The sequence below is a fragment of the Mobula hypostoma genome, chromosome 30 (genome assembly GCF_963921235.1).
Source record: "Mobula hypostoma chromosome 30, sMobHyp1.1, whole genome shotgun sequence".
NCBI classification, from domain to species: Eukaryota; Metazoa; Chordata; class Chondrichthyes; order Myliobatiformes; family Myliobatidae; genus Mobula; species Mobula hypostoma.
The window spans coordinates 9310500-9327753 of NC_086126.1; the positions used below are offsets into that span (position 1 = coordinate 9310500).

General features: G+C 45.7%; 1 protein-coding gene across 4 annotated transcripts in view; it reads left to right on the top strand.

Moving 5' to 3' along the window:
- LOC134339753 (integral membrane protein GPR137-like) overlaps positions 1 to 17254 on the top strand; it is a 73159-nt gene that overhangs the window by 17990 nt on the left and 37915 nt on the right. For all 4 annotated transcript variants that reach the window (XR_010016441.1, XM_063036509.1, XM_063036511.1 and 1 more), the window contains exons 2-4: positions 4684 to 5125; positions 8937 to 9362; positions 16143 to 16192. Coding sequence is in view for 3 of the 4 variants with exons in the window: in XM_063036509.1 (XP_062892579.1) it covers positions 8976 to 9362; positions 16143 to 16192 (437 nt within the window). In the remaining variant the exon portion in view is untranslated. The remainder of the gene's footprint in view (positions 1 to 4683; positions 5126 to 8936; positions 9363 to 16142; positions 16193 to 17254) is intronic.

Consider the following 17254-nt stretch of genomic DNA (forward strand, 5'->3'; position numbering starts at 1 on the left):
ATCATGGGACAGGAGGTCCGGGAAGAAAGGCTGGGGGGGGGAACCCAGAGGATGGGCAAGGGGTATATTCAGAGGGACAGAGGGAGAAAAAGGAGAGTGAGAGAAAGAATGTGTGTATAAAAGTAAGTAACAGATGGGGTACGAGGGGGAGGTGGGGCATTAGCGGGAGTTAGAGAAGTCGATGTTTGTGCCATCAGGTTGGAGGCTACCCAGACGGAATATAAGGTGTTGTTCCTCCAACCTGAGTGTGGCTTCATTTTTACAGTAGAGGAGGCCGTGGATAGACATGTCAGAATGGGAATGGGATGTGGAATTAAAATGTGTGGCCACTGGGAGATCCTGCTTTCTGTGGCGGACAGAGCGTAGGTGTTCAGCAAAGCGGTCTCCCAGTCTGCGTCGGGTCTCGCCAATATATAGAAGGCCACATCGGGAGCACCGGACGCAGTATATCACTCCAGTCGACTCACAGGTGAAGTGTTGCCTCACCTGGAAGGACTGTTTGGGGCCCTGAATGGTGGTAAGGGAGGAAGTGTAAGGGCATGTGTAGCACTTGTTCCGCTTACACGGATAAGTGCCAGGAGGGAGATCAGTGGGGAGGGATAGGGGGGACGAATGGACAAGGGAGTCGCGTAGGGAGCGATCCCTGCGGAATGCAGAGAGAGGGGGTACATTAAATAGTTAAATAAGTAGTGCAAAAACAATTTTTTTGAAAAAAAGAGTGAGGTAGTGTTCCTGGGTTCAGGGTCTATTTAGAAATCGGATGGCAGAAGGGAAGAAGCTGTTCTTGAATCATTGAGTGTGTGCCCTCAGGCTCCTGTACCTCCAATGAGAAGAGGACATGTCCTGGGTGCTGGGGTCCTTTTTGAGACCTTGCTCCTTGAGGATGCCCTAGATACTAAGGAGGCTAGTGCCCATGACGGATCTAACTGAGTTTACAACTCTCTGCAGCTTGCTTCAATCCTGTGTAGTAGCACCCCCACTCCCCACCCCCCCCACATGCCAGATGGTGATGCAGCCAGTCAGAATGTCAGTAATCAGCTCTTTGGTTTTTGCTGACGTTGAATGAGAGGTTGTTGTTGATAGTGTGAATTACATACGGTATAAAGCTCCCTCTACTCCACCGTTTAATCTTCTTTAGACCTTTACCTCTAGGCTCCACGTTTTCCCTGCCTCGTGAGTGTTTGAGGAGGCAGGATAATGATTCCTCTGCACTGTCTCAGTAGACGCCTGTCAGGACAGGAACAGAATGGGAGGTCGGAAAGTTGATATGCAGTGTAAAGTTTCCCCTTGCTGTCCCATCAGGTATTCCTTAGCAACGCACACAAAATATTGGAGGTCAGGCAGCGTCTATGGAAATGAACGAAACCCTTCTTCCTTAGTTTTGTTACTGTGCATGAGGTAGCTAGTTAAATTATCTCCATCTTGCCTCAAATTATGCATCAAGTATTTAGTTTAAAATTACAGATACATTTCCTGATGTGTTAATAGAATTCCTGGGTTCCTTGAAAATTGTTAAAATAACAAAGAATTCTAATTGGAGTTTGGCATACGTTGTCCTTTATAACTTATTAACACATTGATAATGTTTTTTTTCCAACTTCTGGATGCGTGATGGCAGCATCTGCGTGGGTGTATGGCAGATTGAGTGCCTGGATGGACCAATGCCCAAGTTTGGAAAAAGCTTCAGAGAGTTAGAAAGCCCTGCCGAAGGGTCCCGGCCGGAAAGGTCGACTGTACTTTTGCCTGGCCTTCTGAGTTCCTCCAGCATTTTGTGTGTGTTGCTCGGATTTCCGTCATCTGCAGATTCTCTCTTGTTTGTGAGAGGGTTACTATCTCAGCCAGCTCCATCACAGGCACCAGCCTCCCCACCATCGAGGACATCTTCGAAAAGTGGTGCCTCAAAAAGGGGGCATCAGTCACCACCCAGGACGTGCCCTCTTCTCATTGCTACCGTCAGGAAGGGGGTACAAGAGTCTGAAGGCACACACTCAGCGTTTCAGGAACAGCTTCTTCCCCTCCTCCATCAGATTTCTGAATGGTCCGTGAACACCAGAATCAGTATTTTGTTCTTTTTTTTTGGCACTACTTTTTAAAAATATATTTCTTATTGTAGTTTATTTGTGTTTTGCACTGTCACAAATTAACAAATTTCACTACATCTTTTTTAAACTGCCTGTTATGCCACTGGCAATGAAGGTTCTCCATCTCTGGTAGTGTTCAGTGCTTCCTTTGTCATGTCAGTAGCATCCTCTGTTTTCACTATTGTCAGTCACATAAGTGACACATACTGTCACACTCAGATGTAGGACATAAGAAATAGGAGCAGGAGTCAGCCATCCGGCCCATCGACCCTGCCTCGCCATTCAATAAGATCATGGCTGATCTGTCCGTAAACTCAGCTGAATCCAAGGATTCTTCTTTGCTGTTTCCGTAGCAATTTTGTTTGACCAATCAGGGTTGTCAGCCCTGAGGTGAACCCCCAAACCTGGAGGACCGGTGGACCACTCTTAGTCTGGCTTCTACCCTTTGACCTGTTTGGCGTAAGTGACACTACCAAAAGCCAAAGCATAAAGCCCTGACTCCAGCCAACACAGCTCTCTGGGTCGTTGAGGCACGCAGGCCTCCAAACCCTACGACAAGGTTGTGGTCTTCCTGGAGGTTTGCTACATATATCAGTGGTAACAGACCTGATTCTGAAATAACATTGTCACCCAGGTTTCGTCGTGGCACAAGTTCACAAGCCAAGTTGCATCGTCCCCAAAGTTTCAGTAAGAAATAGCAGTGAGTGGGTGAAATTCTTGGGAGTATCCCCTCTATTCTCCCACCGGCAGCACTTTGCAAACATGAATTGTGGGAGGCAAGGAGAGAAAAGAAGAGCCAATTAATTTAATTACAACATAGAACAGTACAGGCCCTTTCGCCCATGATGTTGTGCTGACATTTTAGCCTACTGCCAGCTGGTGGTGTAGTGGTATCAGCACTGGACTTCAAGGCAGAAGGTCCTGAGTTCAAACCCAGCCGGGTCCCAACCTGAGCAGCAGCAGTATCTGTGCCGAAGAAAGGCCTGGCAATCTACTTCTGGAGCTTGCCATGAAAACCCTATGGTCCGTGAGGTCACGAAGAGTCGGACTCAACTTAACAACTGAACAACAACAGCAACAAGATCAATCTAACTCTTTCCTCTGTTGTGACTGTAAACGAAGTCACCGGAGAGACACAGAAGCTGCTGGATATAGAAGTCTTTATTCAGCCAAACAAGCAGGAATCATAGTGCAGACATTCTTGGAAGAAGAGGCCTCCTAAACTCAAAGTACATCATATTTTATACCCTTAAGATCAATGGTAACTCAATACAGTTTCAATAGTTTCAATACCTTGGGTTGAAAATGCTTCATTTAAGCTGCATATAATTTTCAAATACCTAAACCTAGAAACCATCACTCCAGACACCCTAGATTGAATGTTAATCACTGCTGTCTCTGAGCTGCATTCATGCTCATGCAGACATCTCAGGTGAATGGGATGTTTATTGCATTCATGCATATGCAGAGGTCTCAGGTCAATGGAATGGTTCCTGGTTTGCAATCAGCCCCAGTCTGCAGTTCCAGGAAGACCATTGTTCTGAGCTGCATTTTAAATTCAATCTATAGTCCACATTCAAAGCTGAAGAATAGTTGCTGTCGAAATTAATATTTGCTATGTACCATAACTCCAGAATACACCCTAACACCTCCAGCATAACCCTCTTATTTTTCTATCATCCTTTTGCCTACCTAAGAGTCTCTTAAACTCTTGGGTTTAAGCGGAGGTTGATAGGTTATTGATTAATAAGGGCACAAAATTTATGGGGCGAAGACATGAGAACTGAGTTGAGAGGGAAAATAAGTCAACCAGAATGGAATGGCAGAGCAGACTTGATGGGCTGAATGGCCTAATTCTGCTTCTCCATCTTATGGTCTTAAATGTCCTTAAAGTATCTGCCTCTACCACCACCCCTGGCAGCACATTCCACACACCCACCACTCCGTGTTTTAAATAAAAACCTCCTTCTGATATTTTATTTCTGATTCCCATTCCCGTTTCAACGTGTAGGTGAAGGGTGGAGGGGCAACACTTTATATTCCATCTTGATTTCCAACCTGATGGCATGAGTATCAATTTCTCCTTCCAGTAAACAAATCACCACCCCCATCCCTTCCTTTATTCTCTACTCTTTTACTTCTTCTCACCTGCCCTGGGTCCCCCCCCACTTCCCTATCTCCTTTGGTCCACTCTCCTCTCCTTTCAGATTCTTTCCTCTCTAGCCCTTTACCTTTCCCACCCACCTGGCTTCAATCACCTTCCAGCTAGCCTCTTTCCCGCTCCCCCCCTTTTTATTCAGGCATTTTCCCCCTTCCTTCTCGGGCCTGAAGAAGGGTCTCGGCCCAAAACGTTGACTATCTGTTCATTTCCATAGATGCTGCCTGGCCTGCTGAGTTCCTCCAGCATTTTGTGTGTGTTGCTTTGGATTTCCAGCATCTGCAGACTTTGTTATCTGTATGATTTGCTGCCTCCAACAATAGTAAATTTTACAGTATCAAAATGCATCAGTTTAAATATGCTTATTACACTACTGTGTATTGGTGCAGATTCTTAACTTTGGGCTTGTAAAGAAATATAAGATGTTTCCCTTTTATTTAACAGGCAGCAGAGTGGTGTGCTGGCCGGCAGCTGAACGCCAATAAATCTGTGTTGTGTTAAAAAACATCTGTGCCCAGCTGGACGGAAGTGACCCTCGAGGAAGAACTCGCCTGATTTCGGCAGTCAAGCAGAGAATTCCAGTCCTGGCTCGATAACTGCTTACCCACACTAGGATGGGACCAAATGATATACTGTTAACATTAACGCACTCCACCAGCAGAACAATTTTACTTCCCTTTTACTGGGGGCAAGGCGGGTGGGAAGGGTAGAAACAGACCGGCAGGAACTGCGAAGAGGCGACGTTTTTCATGAGCTGCTTTTAATTGTACTGTTTGAGACCAAGGCATCTCATTCCCGGTGGAGCTTGGCCACAGCTGAACATACGGAAAGAAAATCGGAAAAGATCTCCCCGGTGTCACGCTTCTGTTCACATACAAGGCTTCAGGTACTCCCAAGCCACCGATCATTTCTGGTAAACCCCCACGTGACTGACGTAACTAGATTGTAATCAAACTGAGTAACACACACACACACAAAGTGCTGAGTTCCTCCAGTGTTTTGTGTGTGTTCCTCAAAGTTTCCAGCATCAGCAGAATCTCTTTTGTCTGTAGATAAACTGTAGTTGGCCTGGGCACTTGTATAATTTTTAAGCTACTCACTTTTCAAGATAACGTATTTAAAATTCTAAAAATCTAGGTATCTGCACATACTTCCTATAACGAGGAGACCAGAACTCCAAATACAAGGAAAATTTGCAGATGCTGGAAATTCAAAGCGACGCGCACACAAAATGCTGGAGGAACTCAGCAGGTCACCCATGGTAAAGAGTAAACAGTGGACGTTTCGGACTGAGACTCTTCTTCAGGACTGGAAAAGAAGGCAGAGTGAGAAGGTGGGGGGAGAGGAGGAAGAAGTCCAAGGTGGTAGGTGATAGGTGAAACCGGGAAGCGGGGAGGGGTGAAGTAAAGAGCTGGGAAGTTGGTGAACAAGATAAAGGGCTGGAGATGGGGGAATCTGATGGGAAAGAACAGGAGACCATGGAAGAAAGGCAAGGGGGAAGAAATACTAGAGGGAGGCGAAAGGCAGGTAAGGAGATAAGGTGAGAGAAGGAAACAGGAATGGCGAAGGAGAGTGGTGGGGGGGTGGTTGGTATCACTGAAGGTTCGTGAAATGGCTATTCACGCCATCGGGTTGGAGACTACCCAGATGGAATATAACATGTTGCTCCTCCAACCGGAGTGTAGTCTCATCCTGGCAGTAGAGGGGCCATGGACCGACAAGTCTCAATGAGAACTGGGATTGAAGTGGGTGGCCACTGGGAGATCCCGCAGTTTGTGGTGGATGGTGCAAAGGTGCTTGGCGAAGCAGTTTCCTACATAGGCGCTCACCAATGCTCCAAGTGTGGACTGGCCTGAAATTTATAGAGCTGCAACATTACTGCGCAGCTCTTGAACTCAGACCCCAGACTATTGGAAGCCAACACACTATACACCTTCTTAAGCTGTTACTCAAGTTGGTCATCTATGGGTGTGGACCCATGTGGGAGGAAAGGGAGAGATAAATCTTACTTACTGCCCATTATACCGCTGGCATTTGGAACAGCAATGAAGGCTGTCCATTTCTGGCAGTGTTCAGGGCTTCCTTCATCATGTCAGTAGCTTCCTCTCGGTTTTCACTACTGTCAGTAATGCAAGTCCCGGGTGGAGACTCAGGAATACCGTCACACTCAGATTCTTCATTGCTGTTTCCGTAACAATTTAGCTGTACCACACAGGGTTGTTAGCCCTGAGCGGAACCCACAAACCTGGAGGGCGAGTGGACCACTGTTAGTCTGGCCTCTACCCTTTGACCTATTTGGCATGGGCGACCCTACCAAGAGCCAAAGCACAAAGCCCTGACTCCAGCCAACACAGCTCTCCGGGTTGTCAGGGCAGGCAAGCCTCCAAACCACAACGAAGTTGCAGTCCCCTTCAAGGAAATTAATCTTGCCGCAAGTTAAAAGGTCGGCACAACATCATGAGAGGACGGGCCCATATTGTGCTGTAATGTTCTATGTTCCTTAATTGGAAATCAATCTGATGCAGTCATTGGCAGCAGTAATGGAAAAATGCCCACAGTGTAATACCTGGTGCTGATGACATTTCAGCATTCGTTAATTTTGTGTCTGAGCGCCAGATCCAGTTTGTCCTCATCCATTGCCAGCAACACTGCACTCCCCAGTTTTGGAGGATTGGCATCAAGTCCGTGCAACAGCTGGTGTGGGCCGTCAGGAAGCGTTAACACTGAGCACTGCTTTTACAGCTTCTCTTCAGGCCCAGCAGTGGCAGGTCTGTACTTCCAAAAGCAAATATGTGAAATGGGGAAGGGCTTCAGGAGTCTGGTTAGCTGGAAGTCTTCCTCTCGAGATGGGGAAACTTGCTCTTGACTGACTAAACCGTAACAGGTTTTGTAGCAGCAGGTGAGAGCTACTTCCCTGAGCAATCATAGACACAAGAGATTCTGCAGGTGCTGGAGATCCAGAGTAACACACACAGTATGCTGGAGGAGGTCACCAGGTCAGACAGCATTCATAGAGGGGAACAAGCAGTCGAAGCTTGGGCCAACGCCCTTCCTTTCCTGTCCTGATGAAGGGTCTCAGCCTGAAATGTCAAATGTTTATTCCTCTCCGTAGATACCTATATGTGTGTGTGTTCCTGAGCTATCGGGTGTTTGCTGAGGTTACAGTCGCTCAACTCCGGACCACGTTGATCAGAAGACTTTTTGTTTTCATAAGGAATTAAGTCTTCAAATTGGTAGCGAAGTTGTGTGCTTATTTGTACAATCATCGTAAGATTGGTACAGCACATAAGGAAACCATTCACCCCAGGGAACTGAACGGAAGTTTATCGCAGAGCAATCCCACCAGTCGCATTATAAGACCATAAGATATAGGAGCAGAAGTAGGCCATTCGAGTCGAGTCTGCTTCACCATTCAATCATGGGCTGATCCATTTCTTCCAATCATCCCCACTCCCCTGCTTTCACCCATACCCTTTGATGCCCAGGATAATCAAGAACCTATCTATCTCTGCCTTAAATACACCCGATGACTTGGCCTCCACAGCTACTCTTGGCAACAGATTCCACAGATTTACCACCCTCTGACTAAAGTACTTTCCCCACATCTCTTCTAAATGGACGTCCTTCAATCCTGAAGTTGTGCCCTCTTGTCCTAGACTCCCCTACCATGGGAAATAACTTTGCCATATCTAATCTGTTCAGGCTTGTTAACATTTGGAATGTTTCTAGAGATCCCCCCTCATTCTCCTGAACTCCAGGGAATACACCCCAAGAGCTGCCAGACATTCCTCAAACGGTAACCCTTTCATTCCTGGAATTATCCTACTCTTCCCCACTCTCATCCCCCCAAGCCAAACTAATTATATTCTCTTAAGTGCATATCTAACTCCCTTTAGAAGGCCTCAGATGCTTGGGTACAATTAATGAAGAATGCTCTTTGTAAGTTTCTACGCTATGCGTATGCATGCTTATATACATAAATGTATATATTTATACATACATATATACAGCATGGCAGCGTAGTGGTTAGCACAACGCTTTACAGTACCAGCGGTCTGGGTTCAATTTCCGTCACTATCTGTAAGGAGTTTGAACATTCTCCCCATGACCACGTGGGTTTCCTGCGGGTGCTCCAGTTTCCTCCCACAGTCCAAAGACCGACCAGTTGGTAGGTTAATTGGTCATTGTAAATTGTCCTGTGGTTAGGCCAGGAGGAATAAATTGGGGGATTGCTGGGCACTGGAAGGGCCTATTACACTCTATTACAACACAAGTGTGTGTCTTCAAGCTTCTGTACCACTTCCTTGATGGTAGAAATGAGAAGAGGGCACGTCCCGGGTGATGGGGGTCCTTCACGATGGATGCCGCCTTTTTGAGGCATTGCCTTTTGAAGGTGTCCTGGATGCTGGGGAGGCTGGTACCCTTGATAGATCTGGCTGAGTTTGCAACTTCCTGCAGCTTTTTCCGATCCTACACAGTGGCCCCTCCATATTTTACCCTTGCTATCCCCACTTCTTTTCGCATTGTAGTCTTAATTTAAGCTGTATTTTCTGAACTTCGGTTTGGGGTAGGACGGGGAAAGATGCATGCATTTCATACTCCCTCCCATTGGTGGCATCTGTTTTTTTTATCTCTTTGGTCACTGATTAAAAAAATAAAGTGAGAGGTTCAAACTGATGATTTTTTTTCCCTCCTAGTTGATTATTCGGTGATCGAGTCGGAATTTTGCTTTAATCATGGCACTAGACCTGAAGATGGAAATATCGCAAGTGGGTTCTCAGACGAGCACCATAAGCCCCCAGCCCCTGCAGCCTGCTATACCACCCTCCGTGACTCTGGGGCTGACTACTGTTTACACTGCACTTTACGGCCTCCTGTTCCTCCTGGTCTACATCCAGCTGTGGCTGGTATTACACTACAAACACAAGAAGTTCAGCTACCAGACGGTCTTCCTCTTCTTGTGCCTCCTGTGGGCTGCCCTGAGGACGACGCTGTTCTCGTTCTATTTCAGAGACATTATCAAAGCGAACTCCCTCGACCCCTTCTCCTTCTGGTTACTGTATTGCTTCCCGGTGTGCCTGCAGTTCTTCACCCTCAGTCTCATGAACATGTACTTTGCTCAGGTGAGTGTGATCAGCTCTCTCAACACTTGCTTTTAGAACTGCTTTCCTTTCCCCTCCAGGTTAGGAAGCTGGTTGTGAAATCAGCCTGTTGCAATTACATAGCTAATTGTGCAGCAAGTTTTATTCAGCAGGGCCAGGAAATAAGAATCTTTAGATTACCACTCATTACCTTGTCTCAGTTAACACTCAGATGTTAAAGACTTGATCCTTCAAGGCATATCATGGAAGCAAGGTTGTCGCAGTCCTTATCAGCAATTTATAGAGTTTAAAATATCACAGGCAAATTGTTCCTCTTTACTTCAGAGGTCTGAAAACTTGGTTATAGGACACTTTTCATACAAAGCATGTAGTTCAAAGTGCTTTACATTCAACATAGAATAGTACAGCACAGTACAGGCCCTTCGGCCCACAATGTTGTGCCAACCCTCAAACCCTGCTGCCCATATAAGCCCCCAACTTAAATCCCTCCATATACCTGTCCAGCAATAAAGTGTAAACATAAAAATGAAGGGCAAAAAGATGTTCATTTGCATCCATCCCACAGCGTTCGGGAGTGAAAATCTTTGTGCTACGACTCTGTTGCAGTGTGCAGGCATGTGAATTTATAAGTCTAGTCGCTTGTAGAAAGAAGCTCTCCTGTAGCCTGCTGGTCCTGGCTTTAACGCTGTGGTACCAATTGTCAGACGGAAGCAGCTGAAACAGTTTATGGTCAGGGTGACTGGTGTCCCTGATGATCTTCCAGGCCATTTATTTAAGGGAGGTTACATGAATTGGTTTTGAGCTGGCGTTTAAAAGTGTTAACTGAGTCTGCATCCCTTACAGTTTTATGAATTCAACAGTTTAAGAGCTTAGTTTTTTTTTTACAAAGTTGACATGCCAATTATCTTTTGAGGGAGATTGTTTAAATTTTAAGAGACCGGCGGAAGAAAACCTGAGAGCTTAATCAGGATTATAAAGCGGAAGCAATTCTTTGTACTCAGGTCCCAGGCCATTGAGAGCTTAAAAACAGATGTGAACTTTAAATGCAAATTTGCTGCACCTTGCATCAGTGATTCAGAAATCATTTGTGTGAACCACAGATATTAATTCACAGTGTAAATCTAATTATTTTCCTGGGGAGAATATTTGCATACTAACAAAGCATCTGTCCACTTCAAGGGCCGTTCCACCTGTTTTCAGAAGATCAACAGTGGAGTTTACCTTTTCTGATCTGCTTATCCCTTCCTAATCCAGAGCCAAATCAGTGCTTTAAAATCCACTCTCTGGTTTTATTTATCTAAACAAAAAGATTTGTGTTTATTCAATTCAGTTCAAGTTTAATTGTCATTTAACCGTACATAAGTACTCATGAATACAGCCAGGTGAGACGGTGTTACTCCGGGATCAAGGTACAAAACACAATACCGACAGTCACACACAACACAAAGCACACACAAGATGGCAAGCACAAGTCGTATCACAGTGTCACAGTAAGAGTCCCCAAAACTTGTGACGTCAGTCCGGAATCGTCCACAGTAGAGCCTGGCTTCAGCCAAGCTACAGCAATAACTCCAGCCTGGAGCCATGCTGCACTGCCCCTGGGGGAGTGTGCTGGCCCCGGGAGCGGCTTGAGGCCCAGTCCTCGTACACACAAGACAATAAGTACGTATAGAATATCAGTAAAAGTACAATCATACAAAATATAATAATAATAAACATGAGATTCTGCAGATGCTGGAATTCTCACACACAAAATGCTGGAGGAATTCAGCAGGTCAGACAACACCAATGGAGAGGAATAAAGACTGAATCCTGACAAAGGATCTCTACTAGAAACATTGACTGTTTAGTCCTCTGCATAGATTCTGCTTGAGCTGTTGAGTTCCTCCACCATTTAGCGTGTGTGTGTGTGTGTTACTTTAAGTTAAAATACTATTTTTTCAGAGTATTCCAGAATAGTTCATTTCAAAGGTGCCTCACTTTCTATACCGTCACAATTGTACTGAAAGGCATGAATAGCCTGTAAGCACCAGAAATGGATATTAAAGTATATGATCGGATACTGTTAATCTTGAATTTCTTTATGTAATTCATTCGGGGGACATCAAATTTGCAGGCAAAGGCAAATTTTACCTTTCCTAGGCTAATTTAGGTGGCTGGTAATCATCAACCTTTATTGCTGTGGATCTGGAGTTGTAAGTAGGCCAGGATTCCTTCCCTGAAGGTTCTTATCACATCCTGCTGGTATGTGGTCATCATTACTGACGATGATTGCCAGCTTTTTATTGTTTAATTAATGATGTTAAACCTGCCAGCTGCTGTGAGATCCGAGCTCATGTCTCTGGATCGGTAACTGGCATGTCTGAATTACTGGCCTGGTCACAACCACGATGCCCTGCCGCATTTCTCACTCAGAAGGCTTCTTCCGGACTGCACCTGCCGGTGTTACTGTGTGCATTAGGCTGTCAGTACTTTCAGGATCTCAGCTGTGGTTAATAATTGTATTGTTACAATCTTTTAAGACCATAAGACATTAGAGCAGAATTAAGCCATTTGGTCTGTCAAGTCTGCTCCGCCATTCAATCATGGCTGATTTATTAACCCTCTCAACCCCATTCTCCTGCCCTCTCCAACCTTTGACACCCTTATAAATAAACCTACCAATCTCCACTTTTAATACACCCAGTGATCTTGTCTCCACAGCAGTCCATGGCAATGAATTCCACAAATTCACCACCTTCTGGCTAAAGGAGTTTGTTTTCGTCTCTGTCCTAAAGGGATATCCTTCCTTCCTGAAGCTGTGCCCTCTGGTCCTCAACTCCCTCACTATTGGAAGCATCCTCTCCCACGTCCGCTGTATCTAGCCCTCTTAAAATTTGTTAGGCTATAATGAGATTCCCCCTTACTCTTCTAAATTTTTGTGAGTAAAGCCTCAGAGCCATCAAAAGCTCCTCGTATGTTCACCCTTTCATTCCTGGAATAATTCACATGAACCTCCTCTGGACCCTCAGCACATCATTTCTTAAATAAGGGGCCCAAAACTGCTCACAATTCTCTAAATCTGGTGTGACCAATACCTTATAAAGCCTCAGCATTATATCCTTGCTTTTATTTTCTAGTCCTCTTGAAATGAGATGCTAACATTGCATTTGCCTGTGCTAATATGAATCAGACTTGTTTAAGTTGTTTCACACCACTATCTGCTAAGAAGGGACAGGGCAACCACATTATTTTTTATTAAGTAGTAATTTGGATTCACTTTTTTGGTCACTTTCCCTGGGTGTTTCAATCTGCTTACACACGTATTCTGGTACCTCACCCTGGGGCAGCCAGTCTTCCTTTGAAGCTGTAAGGTTACTGTTGGCAGGTTGTACAGCTTCTGACGATCTAGGCTGCAAATGTTCGTGCTCTGGCACAGACTCCTCCAGAGCTAGCAGGAGCTGGGCGCATGTCCTGCCTTGCTTTCTCATCCAAAAGTACTGAGACCAGAAATAAACAGCAGAGATTCTGCAGACGCTGGAAATCCAGAGCAACAGACACAGGCACACAGACTCCCAGCAGGTCAGGCAGTATCTCTGGAGAGTATTAAACAGTCAACATTTCAGGCTGAGACCCCTCACTAGGTCCTGATGGTTGAGTTTAAGCCTCGGATTGGAATAACCGTAGATGAACGGCAAATACTTCTCTCACAGAAATGTCCAAAATGTCGATTGTCTATTCCCCTCCATCGATGCTGCCTGGCCTGCTGAGTTCCTCCAGCATCTTCTGTGTTCCTGAAACCAGAGCCAGCCCACCATCATTTGAACTTCTTTCCTTTTCCCATTACACGGCTGGCATTTAGGGAGGCAATGAACGTCCTCCATCTCTGGCAGCGTTCATCACGTCAGTAGTTTCCCTCAGTTTGTTATCAGTCATGCAAGTCCCGGGTGGAGACTCAGGAATACTGTCACACTTAGGTGTAGAAGGATTCTTCACTGCTGTTTTCATAACAGTTTTGTTTTACCAGTCAGGGTTGCTAACCCTGAGACGAACCCCCCCCCCCCCGAACCTGGAGGACCAGTGGACCACTCTTAGTCTGGCCTCTACCCTTTGACCTGTTTGGGTGACCCGGCTCCATAAAGCCCTGACTCCAGCCAACGTAGTTCTCCGGGTCACTGAGGCACGTAGGCCTCCAAACCCTGCGGCAAGGTTGTGCACCTCTTGGAGGATCATTTTGAACTGAAACTGTGCGTGGAGAATGCAGTGTGTGGGATCTTTCTGGTTTTTGCAAATAGCGTGCATTAATTTAGAAAGTGTGTTGTTTTCAGTGCTGGAACGGTCGTCATGGCACTGAAGTCATTGTATACATCACAAGGCAAATGCTGGAAATAATCAACCATTAAAGATATTATCAGTTGAAAGGGCAACGAGTTAATCTTGTGATTTGATAACACTTGCAGAGCATGGGTTTAATCCTCTATTCAATGACCTCCCAGAACTAAGATTGACCCTCGGAGTAGGAATTTGAATCCCATCACGACAGCTGGTTAATTGAACGCATCTAAGCAGAAGTTCAGCGTCATAAACACCAGAAGCCTGCAGATGCTGGAAATCCAGAGCAATGGGCAAACACAAAATGCCAGTGGTCAGGCAGCATTTATGAAAATGAACAAACAAACAGTCGACGTTTCAGGCCGAGACCCTTCCTCAGGACTGATAAGGAAGGGGGAAGACACAAAAAAAAAGGTGGGGTGGAGAGGCTGGCTAGCAGGTGATGGGTGAAGCCAGGTGGGTGGGAAAGGTCGAGGGCTGGAGAGGAGAGTGGATCATAGGCGAAAGGAAAGGAGGAGGGGCACCAGAGGGAGGTGATAGGCAGGTGAGAAAAGGTAAGAGGCCAAAGTGGGGAAGAGTGGAAGGGGAAGGACATTTTGTTTTTAAACAGAAGGAGAAATCGATATTCATGCCATCAGGTTGGAGGCTACCCAGACGGAATGTGAAGTATTGCTCCTCCAGCCTGAGGGTGGCCTCATCTTGGTACAAGTGGAGGCCATGTCGGACACGTGGAGCTCAGAACTCAATTCCGACAAAAGTCTTTGACCTGAAAACCCAGCCTTTATTTCTCCCCTTCACCTGCTAAGTATATTTTTTCCCTTCAACGCAAGATGTTGCAGAGGCTGGAAATCCAGAGTAACACACACACACACACACACACACGCACAACATGCTGGGGCAGGTAGCATCTATGGAGGGGAATAAACGTCCAGTGTTTCAGGTTTGGGACCTTCTGCGGGACTTGTGACTGAACCCCTGACGAAGGGGTTGACTGTTCATTCCTCTCCATAGATGCTGCCTGACCTGCTGAGGTCCCCCAGCATTTGTGTATGTTGCTCTGCGTTTCCAGCATTCTGGCTTTGCAGGACTTGAAGTATTTTGACTTTGGGTAGTTATGCAAGTCCTGGTGCTGAATTTCTCTGCATTTCACATCGTGCAACATGATACCGGTGATTGGTTTATAGTGTTGTGCCAGAAGCCACCTTCCTGCAGTCACTGGGTAAACCAGATGAGCCATCGTGCAGTGATTCTGGAGTCACAGCTATTATTTCTTGCCAGCTGCTGTCGGAATAACAAGTAGCGCTGAGGTTGTGTGAGATAGAACTTAGAGGTCATAGGTTAAAGGTGAAATACTTAAGGCAGGGTCCCTAACCTTTGTTTTATGCCATTGACCCCCTACAATTGACTCTCTTTACTCAGAGAGTGGTAGCTGTGTGGAACAAGCTTCCAGTAGAAGTGGTAGAGGCAGGTTCATTTTTGACATTTTTTTAAAAAATTGGATAGGTATAGGACAGGAAAGGAATGGAGGGTTATGGGCTGAGTGCAGGTCGGTGGGACTAGGTGAGAGTAAGAGTTCGGCATGGACTAGAAGGGCCGAGATGGCCTGTTTCCGTGCTGTAATGGTTATATGGTTATACCATTAACCGAGTGGTCTGTGGACCCCACGTTGGGAATCCCTGAGGGGGAATCCAGTCAAAGGCTGGTGGAAGTGTGGAGCAGGCTGCGTTGGAAGTAGTGGATGCAGGTTCGATTGCAGCATTTAAGAGAAGTTTGGCTACGTACATTTTTGTGAGAGGTATGGAGGGCTGTGGTCCGGTTGCGGGTCAGTGGGACTCGGCAGAATAACAAGCCGGCACGGATCAGACGGTCCGACGGGCCTGTTTCTGTTAACCCCATATGAGAGACAACTTGGGGAAAACTAAACTTGGGCAAGTCTGCAGATGCTGGAAATCCAGAGCAACACACACAAGATGACAGAGGAACTCAGCAGCTCAGGCAACATGCATGGAAAAGAGTAAACAGTCGACGTTTTGGGCCAAGATCCTCTTTCAGAACTGAGAAGGAAGGGAGAAAATGCCAGATAGGCGGCTATAGAGGCCAAGTCATTTGGTGTATTTAGGGCAGAGGTTGATAGATTCTTGATTGGTCGGGGCATGAAGGGATACGGGGAGAAGGCAGGAGATTGGGTGCTGAGAGGGAAAATAGATCAGCCATGATGAAATGGCGAAGCAGACTCGATGGGCCAAATGGCCCAATTCTGCTGCTGTATCTTATGGTCAGATGGGGAAAACGAAATCCTCTTTTCCTACTCTCGATATAATCAGGGTATCCATTCCTCTGCTTTATTTCTTAAGCAAGATAGTGGACAAGTTCTTTTTTCTGTGAGAGAAATGCCTGCTGTCCATCTGGGGTTATTCTGGTCTGTAGCTTAAACTCAATCGTATCAACTCACTTTGAGGTAACCAAACAATTTTTTTTTATATGTTCCAGGTGGTTTTCAAGACGAAAGCTAAGTATTTCCCCGAAATGGCCAAGAAGCTGTAAGTCAGACATCTGTAGTAATAAACTTTAGAATAAGGACAAGACGCAAGTCTGGAGTTAGAATTTGATGGCAGAGATTAGTTCCTATTTTATGACGGCATAGCAATTGCACGGGGCTGGGTCATGAATTCTGCACAAGCAGAGCAGGTATCTATATAGGTGTGCAATATCGTCAGGTCATTGTAGCCTTGCTGTAATTAGTCATTGTAGCAGCATTAATTAGAGCGTTAAATGGTAGTTTGTTCTTGTCACTGATTGCGAAGAATGGCCATCAGTTGTCTGGTTAAAGCAGTCTCTCTCTATGCTGCTCTGAGGTAGAATCTGGTTTAATATCACCGGCCCATGTCATGAAGTTTGTTGTCTTTGCGGCAGCAGTACAATGCAGTACATAATAATCGAGAAAACATGACGTGTAGTAAATATTTATATATTAAATAGTTAAGTAAGTAGTGCAAAAATAGAAATAAAAAAGTAGTGAGGTAGTGTTTATGGGTTCAATGTCCATTCACAAATCGGATGGCAGAGGGGAAGAAGCTGTTCCTGAATCATTGAGTGTGTGCTGTCAGGCTCCCATACCTCCTTCCTGATGGTAGTAATTCTGCAGGCCCCTGTACAGTGGTATCCCTCTGTACATAAGAAATAGGAGCAGGAGTCGGCCATCTGGCCCGTCGAGCCTGCTCCGCCATTCAGTAAGATCATGGCTGATTTGGCCATGGACTCATCTCCACCTACCTGCCTTTTCCCCATAAACTTCAATTCCCCTATTGTGCAAAAATCTATCCAACGTTGTCTTGAATATATTTACTGAGGTAGCCTCCACTGCTTCGTTGGGCAGAGAATTCCACAGATTCACCACTCTCTGGGAAAAGCAGTTCCTCCTCATCTTTGTCTTAAATCTACTCCCCGAATCTTGAGGCTATGTCCCCTAGTTCTAGTCTTACCTACCAGTGGAAACAACTTTCCTGCCTGTATCTTATTTCTCCCTTTCATAATTTTAGTAGTCATAGTCATACTTTATTGATCCCGGGGGAAATTGGTTTTCGTTACAGTTGCACCATAAA